At 38.3% G+C, this 19,291-nt stretch overlaps 1 protein-coding gene across 3 annotated transcripts in view; it reads left to right on the top strand.

Annotated features, from left to right (window-relative positions):
- The window catches only part of LOC124872200 (dedicator of cytokinesis protein 3-like), an 81,307-nt gene that overhangs the window by 7,254 nt on the left and 54,762 nt on the right, over nt 1-19,291 (top strand). For all 3 annotated transcript variants that reach the window (XM_047371971.1, XM_047371967.1, XM_047371959.1), the window contains exons 2-4: nt 1,905-1,988; nt 5,753-5,793; nt 8,186-8,241. In XM_047371971.1, coding sequence (XP_047227927.1) covers nt 1,905-1,988; nt 5,753-5,793; nt 8,186-8,241 — 181 coding nt within the window. The remainder of the gene's footprint in view (nt 1-1,904; nt 1,989-5,752; nt 5,794-8,185; nt 8,242-19,291) is intronic.

Raw genomic sequence — 19,291 nt, 5'->3', positions numbered from 1 at the left:
ACTTACCAAGACTGGAGACATGAACTGGAGAAATATGGCACTTTCTAGCCACACCAACCACTCACAGAGAGCCACATTCATATAGCCCCACATAGATTGGTTGGCAAATTGAGGTGAAGTGCCGTGCCCAGAGGCATATCATCATGTGGGATGAGGAAGCTAGAATTGGACCTATAACTGTCAGATTGCTTGACGACTAACTGTTCTACTGAGCAGTCAAAGTTGGCCCATGTGTCTAAAATTTCGAAAACCATGCTCGTTTTCCTTCCATGAAAATAAACAATGAAGGGGTATGAATATTTTGCATGGCAACATTATATGACTGCCACAGAGGGAGCAGTTGAGCACAGGAGGTATCTCCTTCTGTGACTCCATTTCTCATTTTAGTCAGTTGGCGGTTATACAACAGTAGGCATCAGATCCCATGTGACTGTTGAATTCAACTAAATACAGCGACAGTCTGGACTGAAATGCTGTTGCTTAGTAGAAATGTTTGTTTTTGCCAACATTTTTTTTTACCTCCATGTCCCATTAGTCCTTCCAACATCCTACGTTCAACATGTTAAAGTCAAAAGAAAAAATTTGTTGTTTCTGTAAGTTTCTGTGGGCTAAATCAGCTATGTGTGTGGCTGTGTGCTTGTTCCCAACTTTTAGGTTTTGTGGTGGATGGCGATGAAAACACGAGCCCATATGGTATCAACAGCTCTCTTAAATGTCTCACCTTCTACTGGCGCAGCCTCTGTTGGAGAGTGTTCAGATGGTGTGTGTGAAGGTTTGCGGTGGAAATGACAAAAAGGTCATTAAAGAGTAGCGCTTTCAAACAAGAACTGTTCAGTCATGGCTGGAAAAAAGACTGATGCAGAGTGAAAAGGTTGACACAAATCTTCTTAAGGACATTTCCACCTCTCTTCCTTTAACACATGCCCATCTGAACACAAGTGACGTGCAGCATTTGTAAGCTTGCCATCCTGATTTGTAAAATGCCCAGATTCCTGCAGCAGTTACAGTGAAGAAAGCCCTCCAGTTTGTGGATGATCTGTTCCCATAGTTACCCAAGTGCAGGAACTGAGCACTTGTTCCCCTCATACAAGCAAACAGAGCCGAGGACAAGCCCCTCCTTCTCCTCTTCCCCCTCACTAGGTCCCCTGGCTAGTTCGTTAGCATAATGATTCACACCAAACTCTCCTTTAAGCGCTTCAATTTGTAGGTTTTTTAAAGTCATCAGTGGCGCAGCATCCTAGTTGAAACACGCCTGTCTTTACTGAGGCTTCTGTAGTGTTTTGTTGCGTGGCTCATGTTTCCTGAGCCGCAGTGCTGCACAGATAAAGGCTGACTCCAGAGGCAGTGCAGTTGTCAAGGCCTTTATGGCGTCTCCTCTGAAGAATAATCATGTCATCAGTGCTTGAGTCACAGGATGCTTCTGTGTATGGTCAAAGACTGCAGGATGCTACAAAATGAGGTGTCATGGAGGATTTGTGCTAATACCACCCTGTGAATAATCACTGTTAAGCCTCATAATCTAGCACTTTGTGTGGGCTCTATTTTGGGAGGGAGTTAAATTAATGTAACATTGCTCAAAATCAGGTTGCTTAAAAATTAATTACCTTGTACAGTGGCAGTTTGTTTACAGTTCACTGAACATTGGCTTCAATATGACACAGTGTGTTCATATGTTTGGATGAATCGGCTTAATAAAAAGCTGCACTGACACCAATGCTGCAATTAAAAAAAAACAACAAAACTGTTTGTTGAGAAAATGCATCCCTTTGTGTGAAGGGATGCATTTTTCTCAGTTAAAATGAAAACAAGACCGAGCCTATTACTAATAGAGTTCCTGAATATGCTTACGCAAGGTTTTCTTACCAGTTTTGTCTGTCCTCTGTCTTTTTCCTCTGTCTGCCCAGTGATCTGCAACTTCCGGTCACCAATATGTCAGGCGCTGGTCCTGGAGCTTGGAGAAACTGTCCAGATTCTAGAGAAGTTTGACGGTAAAAGCACTCAAATATCCAGTGAAAACATTTTAGTTTATAAGTTTATAAGTTTCTGATGGTGTGCATTAATAAACAATTGAGTACAGAGTCTTGCAAAAGTATATTTCCCCCTTGGTATTTTGCACATTTTATCATAGTGAACAAACTTTAATCTAATTTATTGGGGTTTTATGTGAAAGACCAGCACAAATAGTGCATAACTCTGAAGTGTAAGAAAAATTATGCAAGTGTGACATGCATTTATATTCAGTTCCCAAGCTTTGAACATTTCATTGAGCATTGCTCAATCCATCCTCTGAAAATGGAAAGAGTATAACACAACTGCAAATCTACCAAGACATAGGTGTCCACCAAAACTTGGCAAGGGGAGAAGTTATCAGAGAAGCAGCCAAGCAGACTATGGTGACTCTGCAGGAGCTACAGTCATCTATAGCTCAGGTGGGAAAATCTGTTGACATGAAAACTATTAATTGTGTGCTCCACAAATCTGACTGTTGTGGAATGAAAGCCATAGAATCCCTGTTTGCAATTTGACTTAAGCCAGCAAACATGTGGAAGAATGTGTTCGGGTCAGGTGTGACCAAAATTAAATTTTTGGCATACATGCAAAACATGCACGTAGGCCAAAAAACATAAAACAAAAACCGCCTGAAAAAGATCACCCTGAACACACATTCCTACAGTAAAACATGGTGGTGGACAGAAACCCCAAATGTAATGGCATCAAAAGGTGGTTCTACAAAGTATTAAGTCACTTTTTAGATGTTTGTGTTGGAAAAAAATGTGAAAACCTTGTATCATTTTCCTTCCACTTCATAATTTTGTGCTACTTGATATTTGTCCATCACATTCAATTCCAATAAAATATGTTAGAGTTTGTGGCTGTTTGTCAAAATGACAAGAAGGTAATATTTTAAACATGCCATTCATATCGGTTATGAAAATCAACAATAAACACTGTAAATAGTAACAGAAATATCATTTAAAAGAACTACATAAAAAATATGGAGAAAACAGTAAACACTTGATATGATATCAGACACAACATTGGAGCTGAAAAAAGTTGTTTGGTGTCTAAACATTTCTTCAAATGAAATTGAAATAAACAATAAGTTTCCAGTTCTCTTGGATGGGATTCTAGTTCAGCCCAGCCTTCAAAGAAAATCTAGACTGACCCAAATAACATTTTCTTAGAGGAATAGTATAATTTCCTCTCACTGCACTTTTTATTTGATGATGATAAGATGTTCCTATGCTAACAACCTGACCGAACTGAGAAGTCAGACCATAAACAAACTTAACAAGATTTAATCGCTCCATATTTTCCTACCATTGAACAATAATCAACACTTATACATTTCTTATAATAGAACTTACCTTGTTTGTTGATATAAATACTGTGATTTATTCAAAGTTGTATCTCTTGCTTTTAACCAGGTGGTTTGGCCGCAAATGATGTGTGAGAGAATCATGGAGTGCATGTATCCCTGCTGGTTTGACAGAACAAATCTGATCATATTACAAACATTTTCCCTTGATGTTTAAATAAAAGTTGAGACAAATAAAATTCCAAGACACAAACTAGATGCTGTATGTAGAGATTAACCACTTTCAGGCTCAATATTCTTACCAGTATTATCTCCATCAGTCTAAGGTCTAGCTGTAGAGCCTGTTCAGAGGTTTGGACACTTAGACACTGTTTATTTCAAATGAATGGGATGGTGTGTCAAAATATTGGATTGGTGCTGTACCCAGATCAAGTTACCACTGTACAACCAACTCACCATTCAAGGCCTATTGTCAGTACTTTGTTGCCAAATTCAAAATACTTGACCGCATTTACATGAAATTCCGAGTAGAATATAAAATGTACAATTTTATCATTTAGCAATAAACAGATAAAATATCCTTTATTAGAAAATAGCATTCTTGATTTTTCCTGTTGTTTGGTGTTTTAATTGCAAGTTGTAGGATTCTTGAAACAAGCTGAACCTGATATTTCACAGCAGGAAAAGTCATAATGACTAATAGTAAGTCATATTCTTTTTATACTATGATCTGCATAGGTAATTTACAGTGAACCGGAAACACTGCATACTGCTGATGAGTCACCTGTTGGCAAGAACTGCAATACATGGAAGAATCAGACACTGCAGGGAAAAACAGAATCACTGGAATTGAGGAACAGGACAAAAAGCATGATGGCGCCCTGTTCAATCAGATTCATGCATATCAAAGTCTTAAAACTTTATTTTATTAACCCCAACCCTTTGTCAAACTTGGACCAATACAGTCTTGGCTTTAATTTAACACAACAGAGCTGGGTTGTGGGTTCGAAACAGCAAACTGAACTTGAGGTCAAAAAACAGTGGGACGAAAAATTTAACCCATTATCTGGATCTCTAAACATGTAATACTTGGGCTAAAATATATGGAAAATTTTATTATTTTTAGTTTAATTCTGTATTTAAAGTGATCAGATTAAATGTATAATAACAACAATATCATCATGTTTAATACGACTTGATTAACAATAAATGAGAATGATAGCATTTATTGTTAGTATACTGTATAACACTCTTTTTTCCTTGGTGCATGTTTAGGAATATTTCAAAAATTAAATGAATTAGAAATTATTACAGCTAAAGAAATAACACATTTTCAGACATATTTGCAAAGAGATATATATATAGAAAATAAAAGTAGGCTACGCAAACTACTTAGCAGACAAGAGGCTAATGTTAGCTTAAGTAAACAAACACTTTGCGTTCAAGTATAAATCCAAGTATAAGTCTTTGCAAAGTTTAACCACCTATTACCACTATAGTTATAAAAGCAACCAGTTGCATCTGTTTAATTCAATATCAGTTAATTTCCACACAAAACTGCAAACTCCAAAATACAACTGGTATTTTCTTTTCTTTGTTTAAATAGTAGTGCGCTGTTCTTGTAAGGCGCAAGGCAAAAACTGAACAACGAATCTGATTTCACATGGCCTTTAAAGGCATGTGGGACCTTGACCCATGTTCCTTTTAATTGCCAGTCTGGAAGAGGAAACTACACTTGATGGCACTTTTCAAAGCAGACAAATGTTCCAGTATTAAGAACAACTAATGGAGCAGTCTTAAAACCAGGACTGTCAAGTCTCACACATTTCACACTTTTTACACTCTGTGATGTCTCACATCCATTTTCTCCCACAGTGAAAAACAAATTCACCACCAAAGACATTTGTGGGATTAAAAAGAGGAGACTGATACTACTTGCTACGCAACAACTGTGAACCATCAGGCAACGGCCCCACATCAAATAAATAAATTGAATGAAAAGCTGAAGTCATAACATCATAAGTTCTTGTTAATGCTACTGAAATGCGATGCAACTAAAATATGTAAAATATGAGAGCTGATAACAGTTGTGTTTTAGATATGACCGTTTAGGTGGGCAACTGCAGGAAGTGTCTAGAAAGCTGTAAGAGTTAATGGAGCCTCGCTAAGAGATAACATAACATCTGTTACAGATCTGTCTATTCTGTCAGTTATTCAATAAAACACAGCAGCCTGCAGTAATAGTTGATAAAGTACAAAATATAATTTGTATTTTTTGCAAGAATAATAGTTTTTTTCACACTGTTATAAAAACAATAAAACAGCAGAACATTTTCATTCACATTTTCCTCTAAGACAAATGTATTCTTTGTGCTTAAATCTAACAATGAATGTTCTAACCAAGAAACATGTTTTATCACACTCTTTTCTTAGGTTGGTACAGAGGCTTTTCCAGCAAGAAGCCATCCATCAAGGTAATTATAACACAAACTTGTAGATATCAAGAGAACTACAATTTATGCTAAACTGTTTCACCAAACCTTGCTATAAAAGCTATTTATTGCTGTTTAACCTCTGTTATATTGATGTATGCGCACTTAAGAATTGCAGCAGTTTCCTATCAATGTTATTAAAACAACATTTAGACTAATTAGTAACACCAACCTAAAATTGATTACAGTACAGAACTCTCCACCTTTACTGGTACTCCTGCTAAAGATGTGTTCTCTCTGGAGTCATGGTGACCCAAAGATGCAATGAGTTTTCAAGATGTTTTTCATTGTGCATTCTGACAAGATGAATCTCGGACCTCGTTCAGCCTTGTTTGTCTTAGTTCCAGTTGTATTAAATGTTTTAATTCCAACTTATGAAGATCAACACTAGTTTGCCCTACTTGAATGCCATATGTTCTTGTCTTTCCCATTTTGAAGAATGACTAAACAAATGGCCCATCTATGTAAACTATAAAAATTAACCTAAATGGAATAATACTGTAGTTGCATTTCTTGGATCGGGATTGTGTGTAGTAGTAATAGTCTTTGGGCTGGTGGTTTTGTGGAAACATTTATTTCCTTCCCACTGCAAAATTTGAGTTCAAGGCTTAATGTTTCTAAAAGTCCAGTATGAGAATATAGTGCTGCAATAAAAGATGAATTTATTATATGGAGGATTTTGTATCATAAACACATTCACACTTCACTGTGATTTCAAATGTGATTTCCTCTTTAGGCCTTTATCAAAAACCACTTAGTTTTTGTAAATGACTGTGATGTAAGGGACTTGCAGCACAGAAATAAATTTGTCCTGACCACAGAGACCTTGTGACTGGTTAAATTAATGAATGGAGCTTTGATTTGACAAAAATAGAAGTTTCCTAAACCAAACTTCCAAAGTTGCTTTTACAAAAGCATAATTTTAATCAAGACAGTTTGATTTCATTGGATAACATGGAAAATAATGTGCAATGTTCTAGATGTAGCATCTTGCTTGTCACATCCTGCCACTCAGGAGCCTTTGATGCTATATTGTAATGCATTTTCAATAATTTTTTCTTCATGTAGGTGTGGGATCTGCACAATTTGATGACTATATCATTGATAAAATGACTGTTATTATACATACATATTGTACATTTAGGACAATGCTTGGAATTTGATATGCTTGTGAGAGTGATTTTTATGTGAGGTTTACTTCATTTACTGATGCTACATGCTTTGGATTATGAAACAAAACTACTTGGTTTTGGAAGAAAAAAATTAACATTTTAGCATCTTTTTGTGGTGCTGATTTGGGCTATGTGTTACCTTAACTACATCATTGGGAAAAACATTTACCTTAAAACTTGAAATTGTACCAAAGAAAGTTATGTATTAGAAGAGAAATGAAAAAAAGTACGAGCTTCCTGTCCTTAAGGACTGTTGCAATCCAGATGCAACAATACCTCTTGCATCATCATGTCTTAGATCAAACAGAAATAAAGTTTGAAGGTGAGGCAGGATAAAGAGCACATATTCAATTCTTGTAGTTCTCAAATTGTGAATGATAGTCTGACAGTGGCAAAACAGTTTTGGCGTTTGTGGTGTTAAAAATAAAGGGAGGGATGGAGTCTAATGTGGAACCCAAATAGCAGATATAATATTAAAACCATAGAAGAGCTGCATCAGTGTTTCTGTTCTGTACTTAAAGCTAAATGTTAGAGGCTGAAGTGTTCTGTTATGTTGCTGGACTGTTTCAAAGACATCATAAAAACTGTCAGGTCCTGGTAAATGTAGGTGTTAGCAGCCACATTCTGTCCTTCTTTACTCCCATCAGCTATTTACAGTTCTCACCAACACCCCTCCATTTTGTTATGTACTCTGCCCACATTCATTCGCCTGCATGTTTTCTCTGTGCTGAAAGAATGTTTCTGTTTTTTGTTCCCGCTTTGGCCAATTATTCACATCTGGCAGATTAGAATAAAAAAAGATTAACTTCAAGGGTTGTAGCTGGGAACACTCAATCTCTGAGGCCTTTCCCGTGCTAAGGCAAACCACAATAGGAATCCTGCAGCCTGCTCTCCCTCTTGTTTCTGAGTTTTATGAAAGCAGTTTGAGCTTTTTATGTGTTTCTTTTGTGCAGTATATGTAAACAGGCAGCAGAAAATGCCAGAACATATAAAAAATAACTATAAATCTGAACTCTTTCTCTATGTTTTGGGTCATTAGCTAAACTGAAAAAAAATCCTTTATTTTTTTTTTACCAGTGCAGCAAAAAAACACATTAAGCTACGACTCTAACATAATAAATGACTATTTCGGTCATATGAAGTAGGGACATTAATGTAGTCTTGTCACTCTGTAACATCTCTGCTCTTTCATCTATCCACAGGGTATTTTTCCTGTCAGCTATGTCCACCTTAAGAAATCTACAGTGACAAACAGAGGGTAAGTTGCCTTATTTAGGTATATGCATCTTTATGAGAAGACATGCAAGTAACTTCTTGGTTTGTTTTCCCTTTTTGCTCAAAACTCTTTCTTACAAGTTATAGAGTTATTTTCCGCTATACAAAAGAGGCTTCCCGGTTATCAGGTGCTCAGTTTATCCAGTGGTTACACAACAGTTAACAGGAAGAGAATCTGCACAATAAAACCTGTCTCACAAATTTCATATGAAAAATTACAAAAGGTCATGGTTCTGGTTTGTGTTGTAGCTAATGGCACATAGAACATTTCATGAGTTCCACAAATCAGAGTCAAGGAAAAACTGACTACAATGTGCAGAATGCTTTGGAGTATTGAGAGGAAAACTCATCAGATTAAACACTCATATTTCCAAAAGAATACATCATCTTAGATATTCAATTCAATTCAATTCAGTTTTATTTATATAGCGCCAATTCACAACACATGTCGTCTCAAGGCATTTCACAAAAGTCAGGTTCAAACATTCCAATTAATCGTAACCATTGAACAGTGCAGTCAGATTCAGTTATTTATTCAAATTGGATAAAAAGTTTTTCTGTCTAAGGAAACCCAACAGATTGCCTCCAGTCAGTGACTTGTAGCATTCACTCCTCCTGGATGAGCATGGAGAGACAGTGGACAGTCACTGGCGTTGACTTTGCAGCAATCCCTCATACTGAACATGCATGTGGCGACAGTGGAGAGGAAAAACTCCCTTTTAACAGGAAGAAACCTCCAGCAGAACCAGGCTCAGTGTGAGCGGCCATCTGCCACGACCGACTGGCGGTTTGAGAGAACAGAGTAGAGACACAAAGAGAACAAAGAAGCACTGATCCAGGAGTACTTTCTATGGGAAGGAAAAGTAAATGTTATTGGATGTAGCTCCTTTAGTTGTTTCACCTAGAAAGAAAGAACAGATAAACTCTGAGCCAGTTTTCAAGGTTAGAGTCTGAAAGAGAGCACATATAATTAGTTATAGTTAGTTACACAGATATCTGTGTCAGAAAGCAGAGTTATATGGTCTAGCTTCTCTGCCTCAATGAAACTTTTTGTCCAAAGAACACATTTACTCAGCAGAGGATGTCTGATGTTTTGCCCCTTGTTTTACAAGTATAAACAACTTCCTGAGAGCTTAATAAGATGTTGGTAACATGCCTTGGTCAAATTGCTACAAAGGTAAACTACAACAGAACCTTAAACATTTAATTTAGGTACAGTTTAACATAAAATTATTCATACCCCTGGTAGGAATGAAAAAATCTTCATTCAAATTAAAACAATCAAACCCTTAGTTATAATCACTGACTTTTTGAACTTTTATCATGTTTCAACTGGTATTTTGATGATTTATCTTTGGTGATGAGCTCCAAATCTTTGAGGTTGGAAGACAGAGTCTCTGTCAGATTCAGAGTCAGGACTCTGGCTGGGCCACTCCAAAACATTAATATTACTTCCAGTCAGAAGAAACATGTTGGTAAAATTAAAAGATTACTTTAAACCTGAATCTTCCTAATGTTTAAATAATGTTGGGCTTACTCTAAAATATTACTTCAGCTTATTTGACACTTTAGAGTATGCTTTTTTTTCTCCTGAAAAATTTTGTGTCATTGATTTTTAAATAGTTTTACTCTCATGGTATAATTTGAGGGTGGTTTATATAAAAGACAAAAAAAGCATATTAATATTATAAATTAAATATTGCAACTCATTGAAGCAGCTCCTTCCCTGTCTTAAAACATATGTTAAAAAAAAAACTTCAGGCCATAATGACCCAGTGGAGGTGTGTAGCCCCTGTGTTCTTTTTAACCCCTAAATAATTTGTTAAGGCATTATTGATGCCAGTGTTTCCAGTTGGCTAGTGGGAAAGTTGCTCCATGTGGTGAAAATGGCTTTATGAAGAGCATCGACTGTCCCTCGCCATCTATCCCTCAATGTTTTCAGGGGGAATTAGATCAGGAGAAAATGAGATGGATGTTATTCTGGAAGATGTCTTTTATCAGATGGTTATTGTGAACTTCAGCACTGTCCTGTTGAAAGACTCAGTCATCAATACACAAACAAGGACCCTCAGTTAAGAGGGACCGTAGCCGCAACATCTTCAAAAAATCCTGATAACCAGCACTTCAAGAAATTCTTAAAATTTTATGTGGACAGTAATAAAAGGATGCGTTTCAGCTACATGCCGTCAAGCTGATGACGGCATGTAGCCGAAACGTGTAGTTTCGTTTCTTCCCACGTAAAATTTTAAGGATTTCTTGGAGTTCTGGTTATCCGAATGTTTTTGAGCTCCTTCAGAACTGTGCACACATTTGTTCTTCCAGTTTTTTCTGCTTTGGAGCTGAGGGGACTGACTTCCTTCTTTCTTCGAGCTGAAACATCTCCACCTAGCTAGCTGTGACTGGACGCCCCGGCACAACCTGAAGCTCTATTGCTCCATTGGTAGACAAACCTCCCAGACATGATGGAGGCTCCTTTCCTGTGCTGAAAAGAAAGTTGCTCTTTGTTCTTTAATCCTTTCTGTCGCAGATTTCATCTTATGGTTAGTGTGGTATTGTCAGAATCAGTAAAGGATCAGTAAAGACCTCATTTGGGTCAAGGATCAGGAGTATAATTGTGTCATGTCAAAGTTTTGATACAAAGACTTGATACTTCAGAAACAAAAATATTTTTTCTAATGTTATAGAAAAGTTTTTATATAACACTTGAACAAACAGGAGTTGGTGGCTTAACACATTATTGATTATAAAAACGAAAAAAGAAAAGTGCTTTTATCTCAAACCATCACACCACTGCTGTGTTTTTAATGGGGTATTCTTGCATAATTTATGTTGAACCTTTGACATAACACTGAACACTTTGCTCTTTCCCATTCCCTCAACCAAGTATCTATATCTATCTATACCCTGATAGTTTGGATTTTCATTATGACATTGAAGCAATCCCTTTTAATCATAGGTTGTAATAATGAAAATTAGGCAATGAGGTGGACTTCTTATTTATTAAATTGAATTCATATGATTCCCTTCATTAGTTTAAAATTGCACATAATTTGACAGAGATAGCACCATCTTACTCAAGTATAAAAACAAATTGATTCAAACTCATTCTCTGTAAGGTTAGTTATCCACTGATACCCATAAGGAACAGTATTATTTATATCTCTCAATTGTTTTAGATAATGTTAAAAGTCACAGCTCAACACTCCTGAGACCAGTTCCACCATTATTAGCTCCTTATTGACATATATTGGAGGCAGATCTTTTCGTGCTAGTTTTCTTTGCCTTATGGTTTTCTAATGGAGTTACTGCCTCATAGCTGTGGCAGCCAGTTTTTTCACTTGGGTTAATTTGACATCACTACAACCTGAGACTCGTTGCAGTCTGGGAGTTTTGACTTTTTAGACGTTTTACAGTACCTAGGAGTATTCATAGCCTTTGTTCAAGGGGTTGGAACACTTTTGCAATGCACTGTAACCATATCCTTTAATTATGTTACAACAAAGGAAGACTTCTCACTCGAACATGTAGAAGTGCAGACTTTCAAATTGACATTATAATACTCCCTCGCTGCGGGAGCAGTTCTTTGGGAAATCTGCTCTTTGGGAAATTTGCTTCACTGTTTAATGAAGTTAATGAGGTGACACACCTACTGCATCTGCTTAGTTTTCCCAAAGCATCTCTGCCAAAGACAATCAGCCACCCACACTGTGTTACAGATGGAGATGCTTGCCTTGTACCATAAACTTTATGCAGTGCTACATTTAATTCTCTGCAGCACACTCAAGAGTTTTGCAAGCAAAGTGCAAAGCACCACAAGAGATCTGACCTTTGGTCAAATGTTTCCTGTTACCAAATTACTCAGACTTTCCACAAAATATATGAACCAAAAATATGGAGAAGCCTCCTCTTTGTCACGAAATCATGTCAGAAAAGGGAGAGAAGCCTGGTGTGGATAAATACTACTAAATGTTTTTTGTGCTCAAAATAAAACTATCAGATCATGTGATGAATGTGGAAACAGAACAAAATCTTTTGTTTTTAGTTTAAATTGTATGGATACATTTTCTGTCTATGACCAGAACAAATCACATTTTTGTTCACAGTTTTAATGTTGTCTTGCAGTATTGGTGTTGGAATACTGGGTTTAACCATTTGGTAGGTTATCCAGAAAACATTTTCCAGCTTTAGCAGACCATGGTGGCAGCACTGGCTCAGAAAGAAGAGCAGATATTGCTGTTATAAAAAATATATTGGGATCCATGACTTTCCTAATGACATTTTCGGCAATAAGATGAACCTCATAATTTCATGATTATTGTGTGTGTGCATATCGTCACCTTCCTAAAATAATGGCCTGAGTCATTTTTTGTAAAAAATTATTTTGTTTTTGTCTAAATCATCTCCTAATGATGCTAGCCATCTCTTGTAAAATTGTCCAAAACTTAAGTTGAGGTCATGCAATTCCATGCCTGTTGTATAATGGCCAATGTCAAGAGTGTGACTTTTTTCAAAGTGGTGCCCACTTTAGGAAAAAAACAAAATCTACTCAGCCACTGAAGCTATTTCCATAATTCAGGGCTCATCCCCTATTGGTAAGTGATAAGGATTAGCAAAATATAGGTGAGGCATTAAATATTGCATAGATATTTATTTTAATTGTGTCTTTCCATCCACATTTTTGTCCACAAAGTAGCTTCATGATGCTAGCATTAGCAAAGAGTGGAAGAGCTACAGAACTTGTGGCTGTAACAAGTAATTGTTTTTTGTCAACTCTTTTCTTTTTTTCTTGAGATTACCTTATCAACAGATTTTCTTTTAATTTTCCATATTATATAATCTAATTGAGAAAGATATTTAGTAATACATAAATGTAATAAAAAGGACCCCTCCCTGAACCACCACCTTAACGTGGTGGAGGGGTTTGAGTGCTCAAATGATCCTAGAGGCTATGTTGTCTGGGGCTTAAATGCCCCTGGTAGGGTCTCCCATGGCAAACAGGCTCTGGGTGACAGGTCAGACAAAGAGTGGTGCAAGACGCCTTGAGGACCACAAAATGAAGGCAGGTGACGTTGCCCGGCAGGTGACGTCGCCCGGTACGGCAGAGCCGGGCTCCCACCCTAGAGTCAGGCCTGGGGTTGGGACTCATTGGAGAGCTCCTGGTGGCTGGGCTGCTCCTCGCGCGACCTGGCTGGGCCAAACCTGAACGAGAGACGTGAGGCCATCCCCCAGTGGGCCCACCACCTGCAGGGGGGAATCATGAGGGACCGGTACAAAGAAGATCGGGCCCCCCAGTTCAGCCGTCTCGTGTTGGGGTTTACCCCGGGTGGATGAGAGTCTGGGACAGGTCTCTGACTGTCGTCTCAGCCTATGGGCCGAGCAGTAGTGGTCTTGCCAAACCCGGTGGTGGACCAGCAGTAAGGGATGGTGTCAAGCTGAAGAAGGAGTTCTATTGGCTGTGGTTGGCATGTGGGGCTCCTGAGGAGGTTGACGGGTACCGTGAGGCCAAGCATGCCATGGGCTGGGGTGTGGCATAGGCAAAAACATGGGCCTGGGAGGAGTTCGGTGAGGCCATGGAGAAGGCTTACCGGTTGGCCACGTAGCGATTCTGGCAAACCATCCGTCGCCTCAGGAGGGGGAAGCATTGCTTTGCCAACACTGTTTACAGTGGAGGTGGGGAGCTGCTGACCTCGACTGAAGACATTATCAGGCGGTCGAAGTACTTCGAGTATCTCCTCAATCCTGCCGTCACGCATTCCCTCATGGAAGCAGAGGCTGGGGACTTGGGGTTCGAGTCTTTCATCACCCAGGCCGAAGTCACCGAGGTGGTTAAACACTGGACCAGCTCTATTCTCTCTACAGGGTACTCGAGGGTTCATGGGAGTTTGCCCAACTGGTCCACATGTGTTTTGTGGACCTGGAGAAGGTATTCAACTGTGTCCCTCATGGTGCCCTGTGGGGGGTTCTCCAGGAGTACGGAGTCTGGGGCTCTTTATTAGGGACCATCCAGTCTCTGTACAGGCGGAGCAGGAGTTTGGTCCACATTTCCGGCACAACTCGGACCTGTTCCCCGTGCATGTTGGACTCCGACAGGGGTGCCCTTTTTCACCGGTCCTGTTCATAACTTTTAAGGGGGTCTGGTTTGGGGACCAGTGGATTTTGTGTCTTCTTTTTGCAAATGACGTGGTCCTGCTGGAAGCCTCAAGGCAAGACCTACAACATGCACAGTGGCGGTTCACAGCCAAGTGTGAAGCGGCTGGGATGAAAATCCGCTCCTCCAAGTCCGGGGCCAAGATTCTCAACCGGAAAAGGGTGGCTTGACCTCTTCAGGTTGGAGGGCAGTTCCTGCCTCAAATGGAGGAGTTCCAGTATCTTGGGGTCTTGTTCACAAGTAAGGAGAGAACGGAGCGGGAGATCGCCTGACGGATCGGTGCGGTTGCCACAGTAATGGGGGCACTGTGCCAGTCCGTTGTGGTGAAGAGAAAGCTGAGCCGAAAAGTAAAGCTCTCAACTTACCGGTCGGTCTACGTTCCTACCCTCACATATGGCCATAAACTTTGGGTCATGACTGAAAGAACAAGCTCCTGGTGTTGTGATTATGAATATGAATATATTTAATATTAATACTTTAATATTTTATTAAATAATATTTCAGTCTGTTAAGGGTTGTCCTGTGGATACCAGTCCAATAAGGCGGTGGTATTAGGACTATGTACAATATAAACAAGTTGATAAAAGTATAAAGTATAAGTTGATAAGTTGAAGTATAAGTTGATCAAAGATGGTTGAAAACCATGAACGAAAGAGTGATGCAACATTACCATGCAATGTTATTTATGTTTGAGAACCAAGGATTATCTTAAGTTAGTCTTGGAACTAACTTAGGCAATAATTGGCATACCTTTAGACAATCATTTACAATGCAAGATTTTTGGGTAAATGATCTTTAGTAGGCCAGCAAGTGTTCTTAGCTGTTAGCAGTTGAAGCTAACAAAAGAAGCTTATAGCTTATCATCAGAATCAAACACATACCTTTGAAATACCATTAATAAAAGGCGTTAAAATGCATAAGTGTGGATGGCGTGCTATGGCCGATCTTTTGTGTTTAAAATCACCCTTTAAATAAAGTTTGTCTTAACATTAAAAAACAAACACAGAACACACAAACTGAACACATTTGCTGAGCAGATAATCTGCTAGCACTAAAATGGCTGAGTTTTCAACACAAACAAAACCAAATGTCATAAAACGAAAAATGTTTAGATTATGTCATTCTATATTACTTCTCTCTGCCCAAAACACAACCTTTTACGTGAGCCGTGCTGAAGAAAAGTTGTCCGGGGCACGAAGTTGAAGAAAGCATCCACAGTGAACAAAGGGTTAACTTGCAGCTAACCTCCGTAGCTGTGTGGTGGGGCGGCTTATTCTCTCAGGCCGGCCAAACTGTACGTTACTGCTGTAACCACGGTGATGCGGTCCCATTGTCCTTCTTTCAGACCGGGAAAAACTGCTCCACTTGGTGTTGTAGAGACAGAGTCTCTGCTGGGAACTCTCTGGAACACAGTTTGCTTCTGTAAACCTCAGAATGAAAGTCAAGCAACGCTTGTACCTTAATTACCCCCCGTTCATGAATGAATACTGGATACACAAACAACAATTCATTCCTACTTAACTTAGTGCATATGATTGCATGACACTCTTGGATCCAGTTTGAAGAGTTTATGTCTGTTTGCCTGCAAAGAGACATTAGCGTGCTGTGTCCCTCCGTCCAGTTCCGCTGGGCACCTGCATGGAAGAGGTCAGTTTGTTTCAAAAGCGGGGTTTTTATTCGGACAGTGACGTCATGGGAAGTCCGCTGTTACCTCTGTTTCTGGCTGTGCTGGAAGTAGGTTAATGCGATTTATTTTGAAAGTTTCAGAAAAAGTTTTTACTGGCCTTTAATTTTGTAACCCATGGCTGTGGTCCCAACACTGGATACAAGTGGCTGAAATTAGCTTCCTCCGTAGGGTGGCCGGGCACTCCCTTAGAGATGAGGAGCTTGGCCATCCGGGAGGTGCTTGTAGTAGAGCCATTGTTCCTCCACATCAAGAGGAGCCAGTTGAGGTGGCTTGGGCATCTATATTGAATGCCTCCTGGATGCCTCCACTGGGAGGTGTTTTAGGCACTTTCCACCGGGAGGAGGCCCAGGGGACGGTCCAGGACACGGTGGAGGGACATTGTATCTCGGCTGATCTGAGATCCATGGGCTCCCCCCGGAGAAGATGGAGGAGGTGTCTGGGGAGAGGGAAATCTGGGTGTTTCTACTGAGTCTGCTGCCCCCGCAACCTGGTCCCGGATGAAGCGGAAGACAAGTATGAGTACGAGTAAAAAGGATCATAAGAAATGGCTATGTCATCTGTTGTTTTTACCATTTTGAGTGAAATTCTTAATAAATATTATACATATTTTGTGAAGTTTTTTGTGTTTCCTGAAAAACTTGAGAAAATTACTTAGGCCATTATTTTAGGAAGGTGACAATATAGTAGAAAATGTACCATATAATAGAAGTTGACAATGTACCCTATATTATAAAATCACTACCTTAATATCTGAAACACATACACAATAGAAACACAATAGAAAATATACATTTTTACAAACAAATTCAAATCAAAGCTCCTATGAGTCAATACTTTATGGAACCATATTTCGCTGCAATTCCAAAAGTAAATCTTTGGTGGTGTTTTACTAGTTTTATAGATCTAGAAACTGAAGTCTTAAAACATGGCTGTATGCAAAATAGTTCAAATTCAGTCAGCCTGTACTGAAAATACCTGAACATCAATTTTCATGTCTTGCCCCAGATTCTCATTTGGATTTAATTCTAACCTTTGACTAGGCCATACGTGAATATTTTGTATCTAAATGATTACATATATATTATCTGGCTGCAGATTTAGATTCTTTGAACATTGAACATTTTAATATGACTGATTGAACAGAGCTCTGTGAGTTGTTTAAAACTTAGGATATTGTTGTTTAGTCTAACTTTGCTTTAAACCTGTCTACAACTTTATCTCTAACCTGTCTGCTGTGTGCTTTGACCTTCATGGTGCTGTTTGTTCACTAATGTTCACTAACAAACCTCTAAGGCCTTTACAGAAGAGCTGTAAAATTAGATTAAATTACACACTGGTGGACACTATTTAATAGGGATATAACATACATAAAAATCACAGTTCGGTATGTATTCGTTTTAAAGTCATGGTTCGTTTTCAGTATGCTTCAGTTAAGAAAAACAGATATATGATTTTTTTTACTTTGGTCAGCACTAAACAAGGAAATATTTCCATTTCTGAAATTTATTTGATTTCAATTTGTTCTAAAATTTTAAAAAGTGGAAAGTATAGAACTCAATGGATAATTAGTTAGATTTGTTTAAATGGATAGAGTAGTAGAAGCAGGCGTAGCCAATGCTTGATACAACAACATAGCCACTTGAAAGTGGTCAGTGTTGATGTTTAGAAATGTGTTAATAAGACTATGCCCATATATGAGAATAAAACATGGTTAAATCACTTTGGAGTTGTTTTGATATTTCAACAACCTAATGTCCCAGCTGTACCTGAATGCAGCATGAGCAGCTGTTGGGAAAATCCTCTCTCATCAGCCTAGATTCCTCCAATTTGTATTTTATAGGATGCATGGAGTTTGGAATGACTGGATGCTGCAGGTAGCATTTGAACGTCAGCCTGATGTTGTGTCAGGTGACTAATTCAGTAAAGTACAGAGCGAACTTTGGTTCAGTAGTTCAGTGTAGCTGCATGAAAAACCATAACGTTCCCAAATTGAAGAGTTTAGTGATAGCTGGGAGTCCTCTCTGTTTAGTTTCAGTGTTACCTTTTAAAGTTGCTTTACAAAACATTGAACTCTGCATTTAACTCCTCACATAAACATTCTGCAAGTGTTCAGTTATAAAGCGCTGTATTTATTTGGTTCACATGCTTACTGAACTAACAGGGCTGTACCGGATATTTTTTGTTATGAATATTTGTACGGTTACATCCCTAGTATTTAATAACCTGCTCACCTCTAAAGGTATTTAGTTGCACTGCCACACTTTTCACATTTTTATTTGTAAACAGTTGTAACAGTTGAAAACCATTTAATATATTTTACCACTTTACAATTGTGCTCTACAATGTTTTAGTCTATCACATAAAATCCAAAAATACACAGAGGTTTGTTATGTGACAAAATGTGGAAATGTTTATGGAAGAATGTTAAGAACAGAAGGAAACAGTATTTGCAATCTACAAATATATTAAAAACGTCTGAGAGGTGGATGTAGACACAAAAGCATCATTATTTGGAGTAAAAAAACATGTTTACCATTATTTTACTCTTGTTGGTGGAACTAAAGATGTGAGAAGTTTCATTCAAGACCTTGAAATGTGTAGGTGGTGAGCATGGCCTCTGGGATGTTTTCTAATATTTTGTGCCATTCTGGGCTTTCAGGGGCTTGAAGAGATCATGTTTGTCAGGAGGTTGAATATCATTCAGTTAGAGACCTGTCTATGAATACATTGTATGATTAGTATGGCCATCAGAACAATTCATTGTAGGAATATATAAGTGACCTGTTAAAAAAAAAAACTTTTTATAATGGAGGCTGATATTTTTTTTTTAAAAAGGAGGAGGTTTGGCCAACAATGTTTTGGTCTAAATTCAACTGATGGAGTCACAAGTGGAGACATTTTTGCATTATCTGCTCCAAAATTCTTCTTTTTTATTATCTTGCTGTTTCAATGGGGGAAACTAGCAAGACATACTGTATTTTTTCAGAATTTATAATTATTATGCAGAACTTAAGGGAAAACCAACACTGAAAACATTGATTTCCTTTCAGTTAAACCTGAAATCCCCATTCCATGACAGCTCACTTCAATACTCTGCATAGACATCATTTTTTAATTTTTTCAGGTACAATCAATTTATTTTTTTATGGTATTTACCAAATAATGCTTGTCTAGGTTGACACAATCTTGCAGGATTTA

Source organism: Girardinichthys multiradiatus, chromosome 1 (genome assembly GCF_021462225.1).
Source record: "Girardinichthys multiradiatus isolate DD_20200921_A chromosome 1, DD_fGirMul_XY1, whole genome shotgun sequence".
In the NCBI taxonomy this organism is placed as follows: Eukaryota; Metazoa; Chordata; class Actinopteri; order Cyprinodontiformes; family Goodeidae; genus Girardinichthys; species Girardinichthys multiradiatus.
Note: the sequence above shows the minus strand (reverse complement) of the source record. Positions and strands in the feature narration are given on the sequence as shown.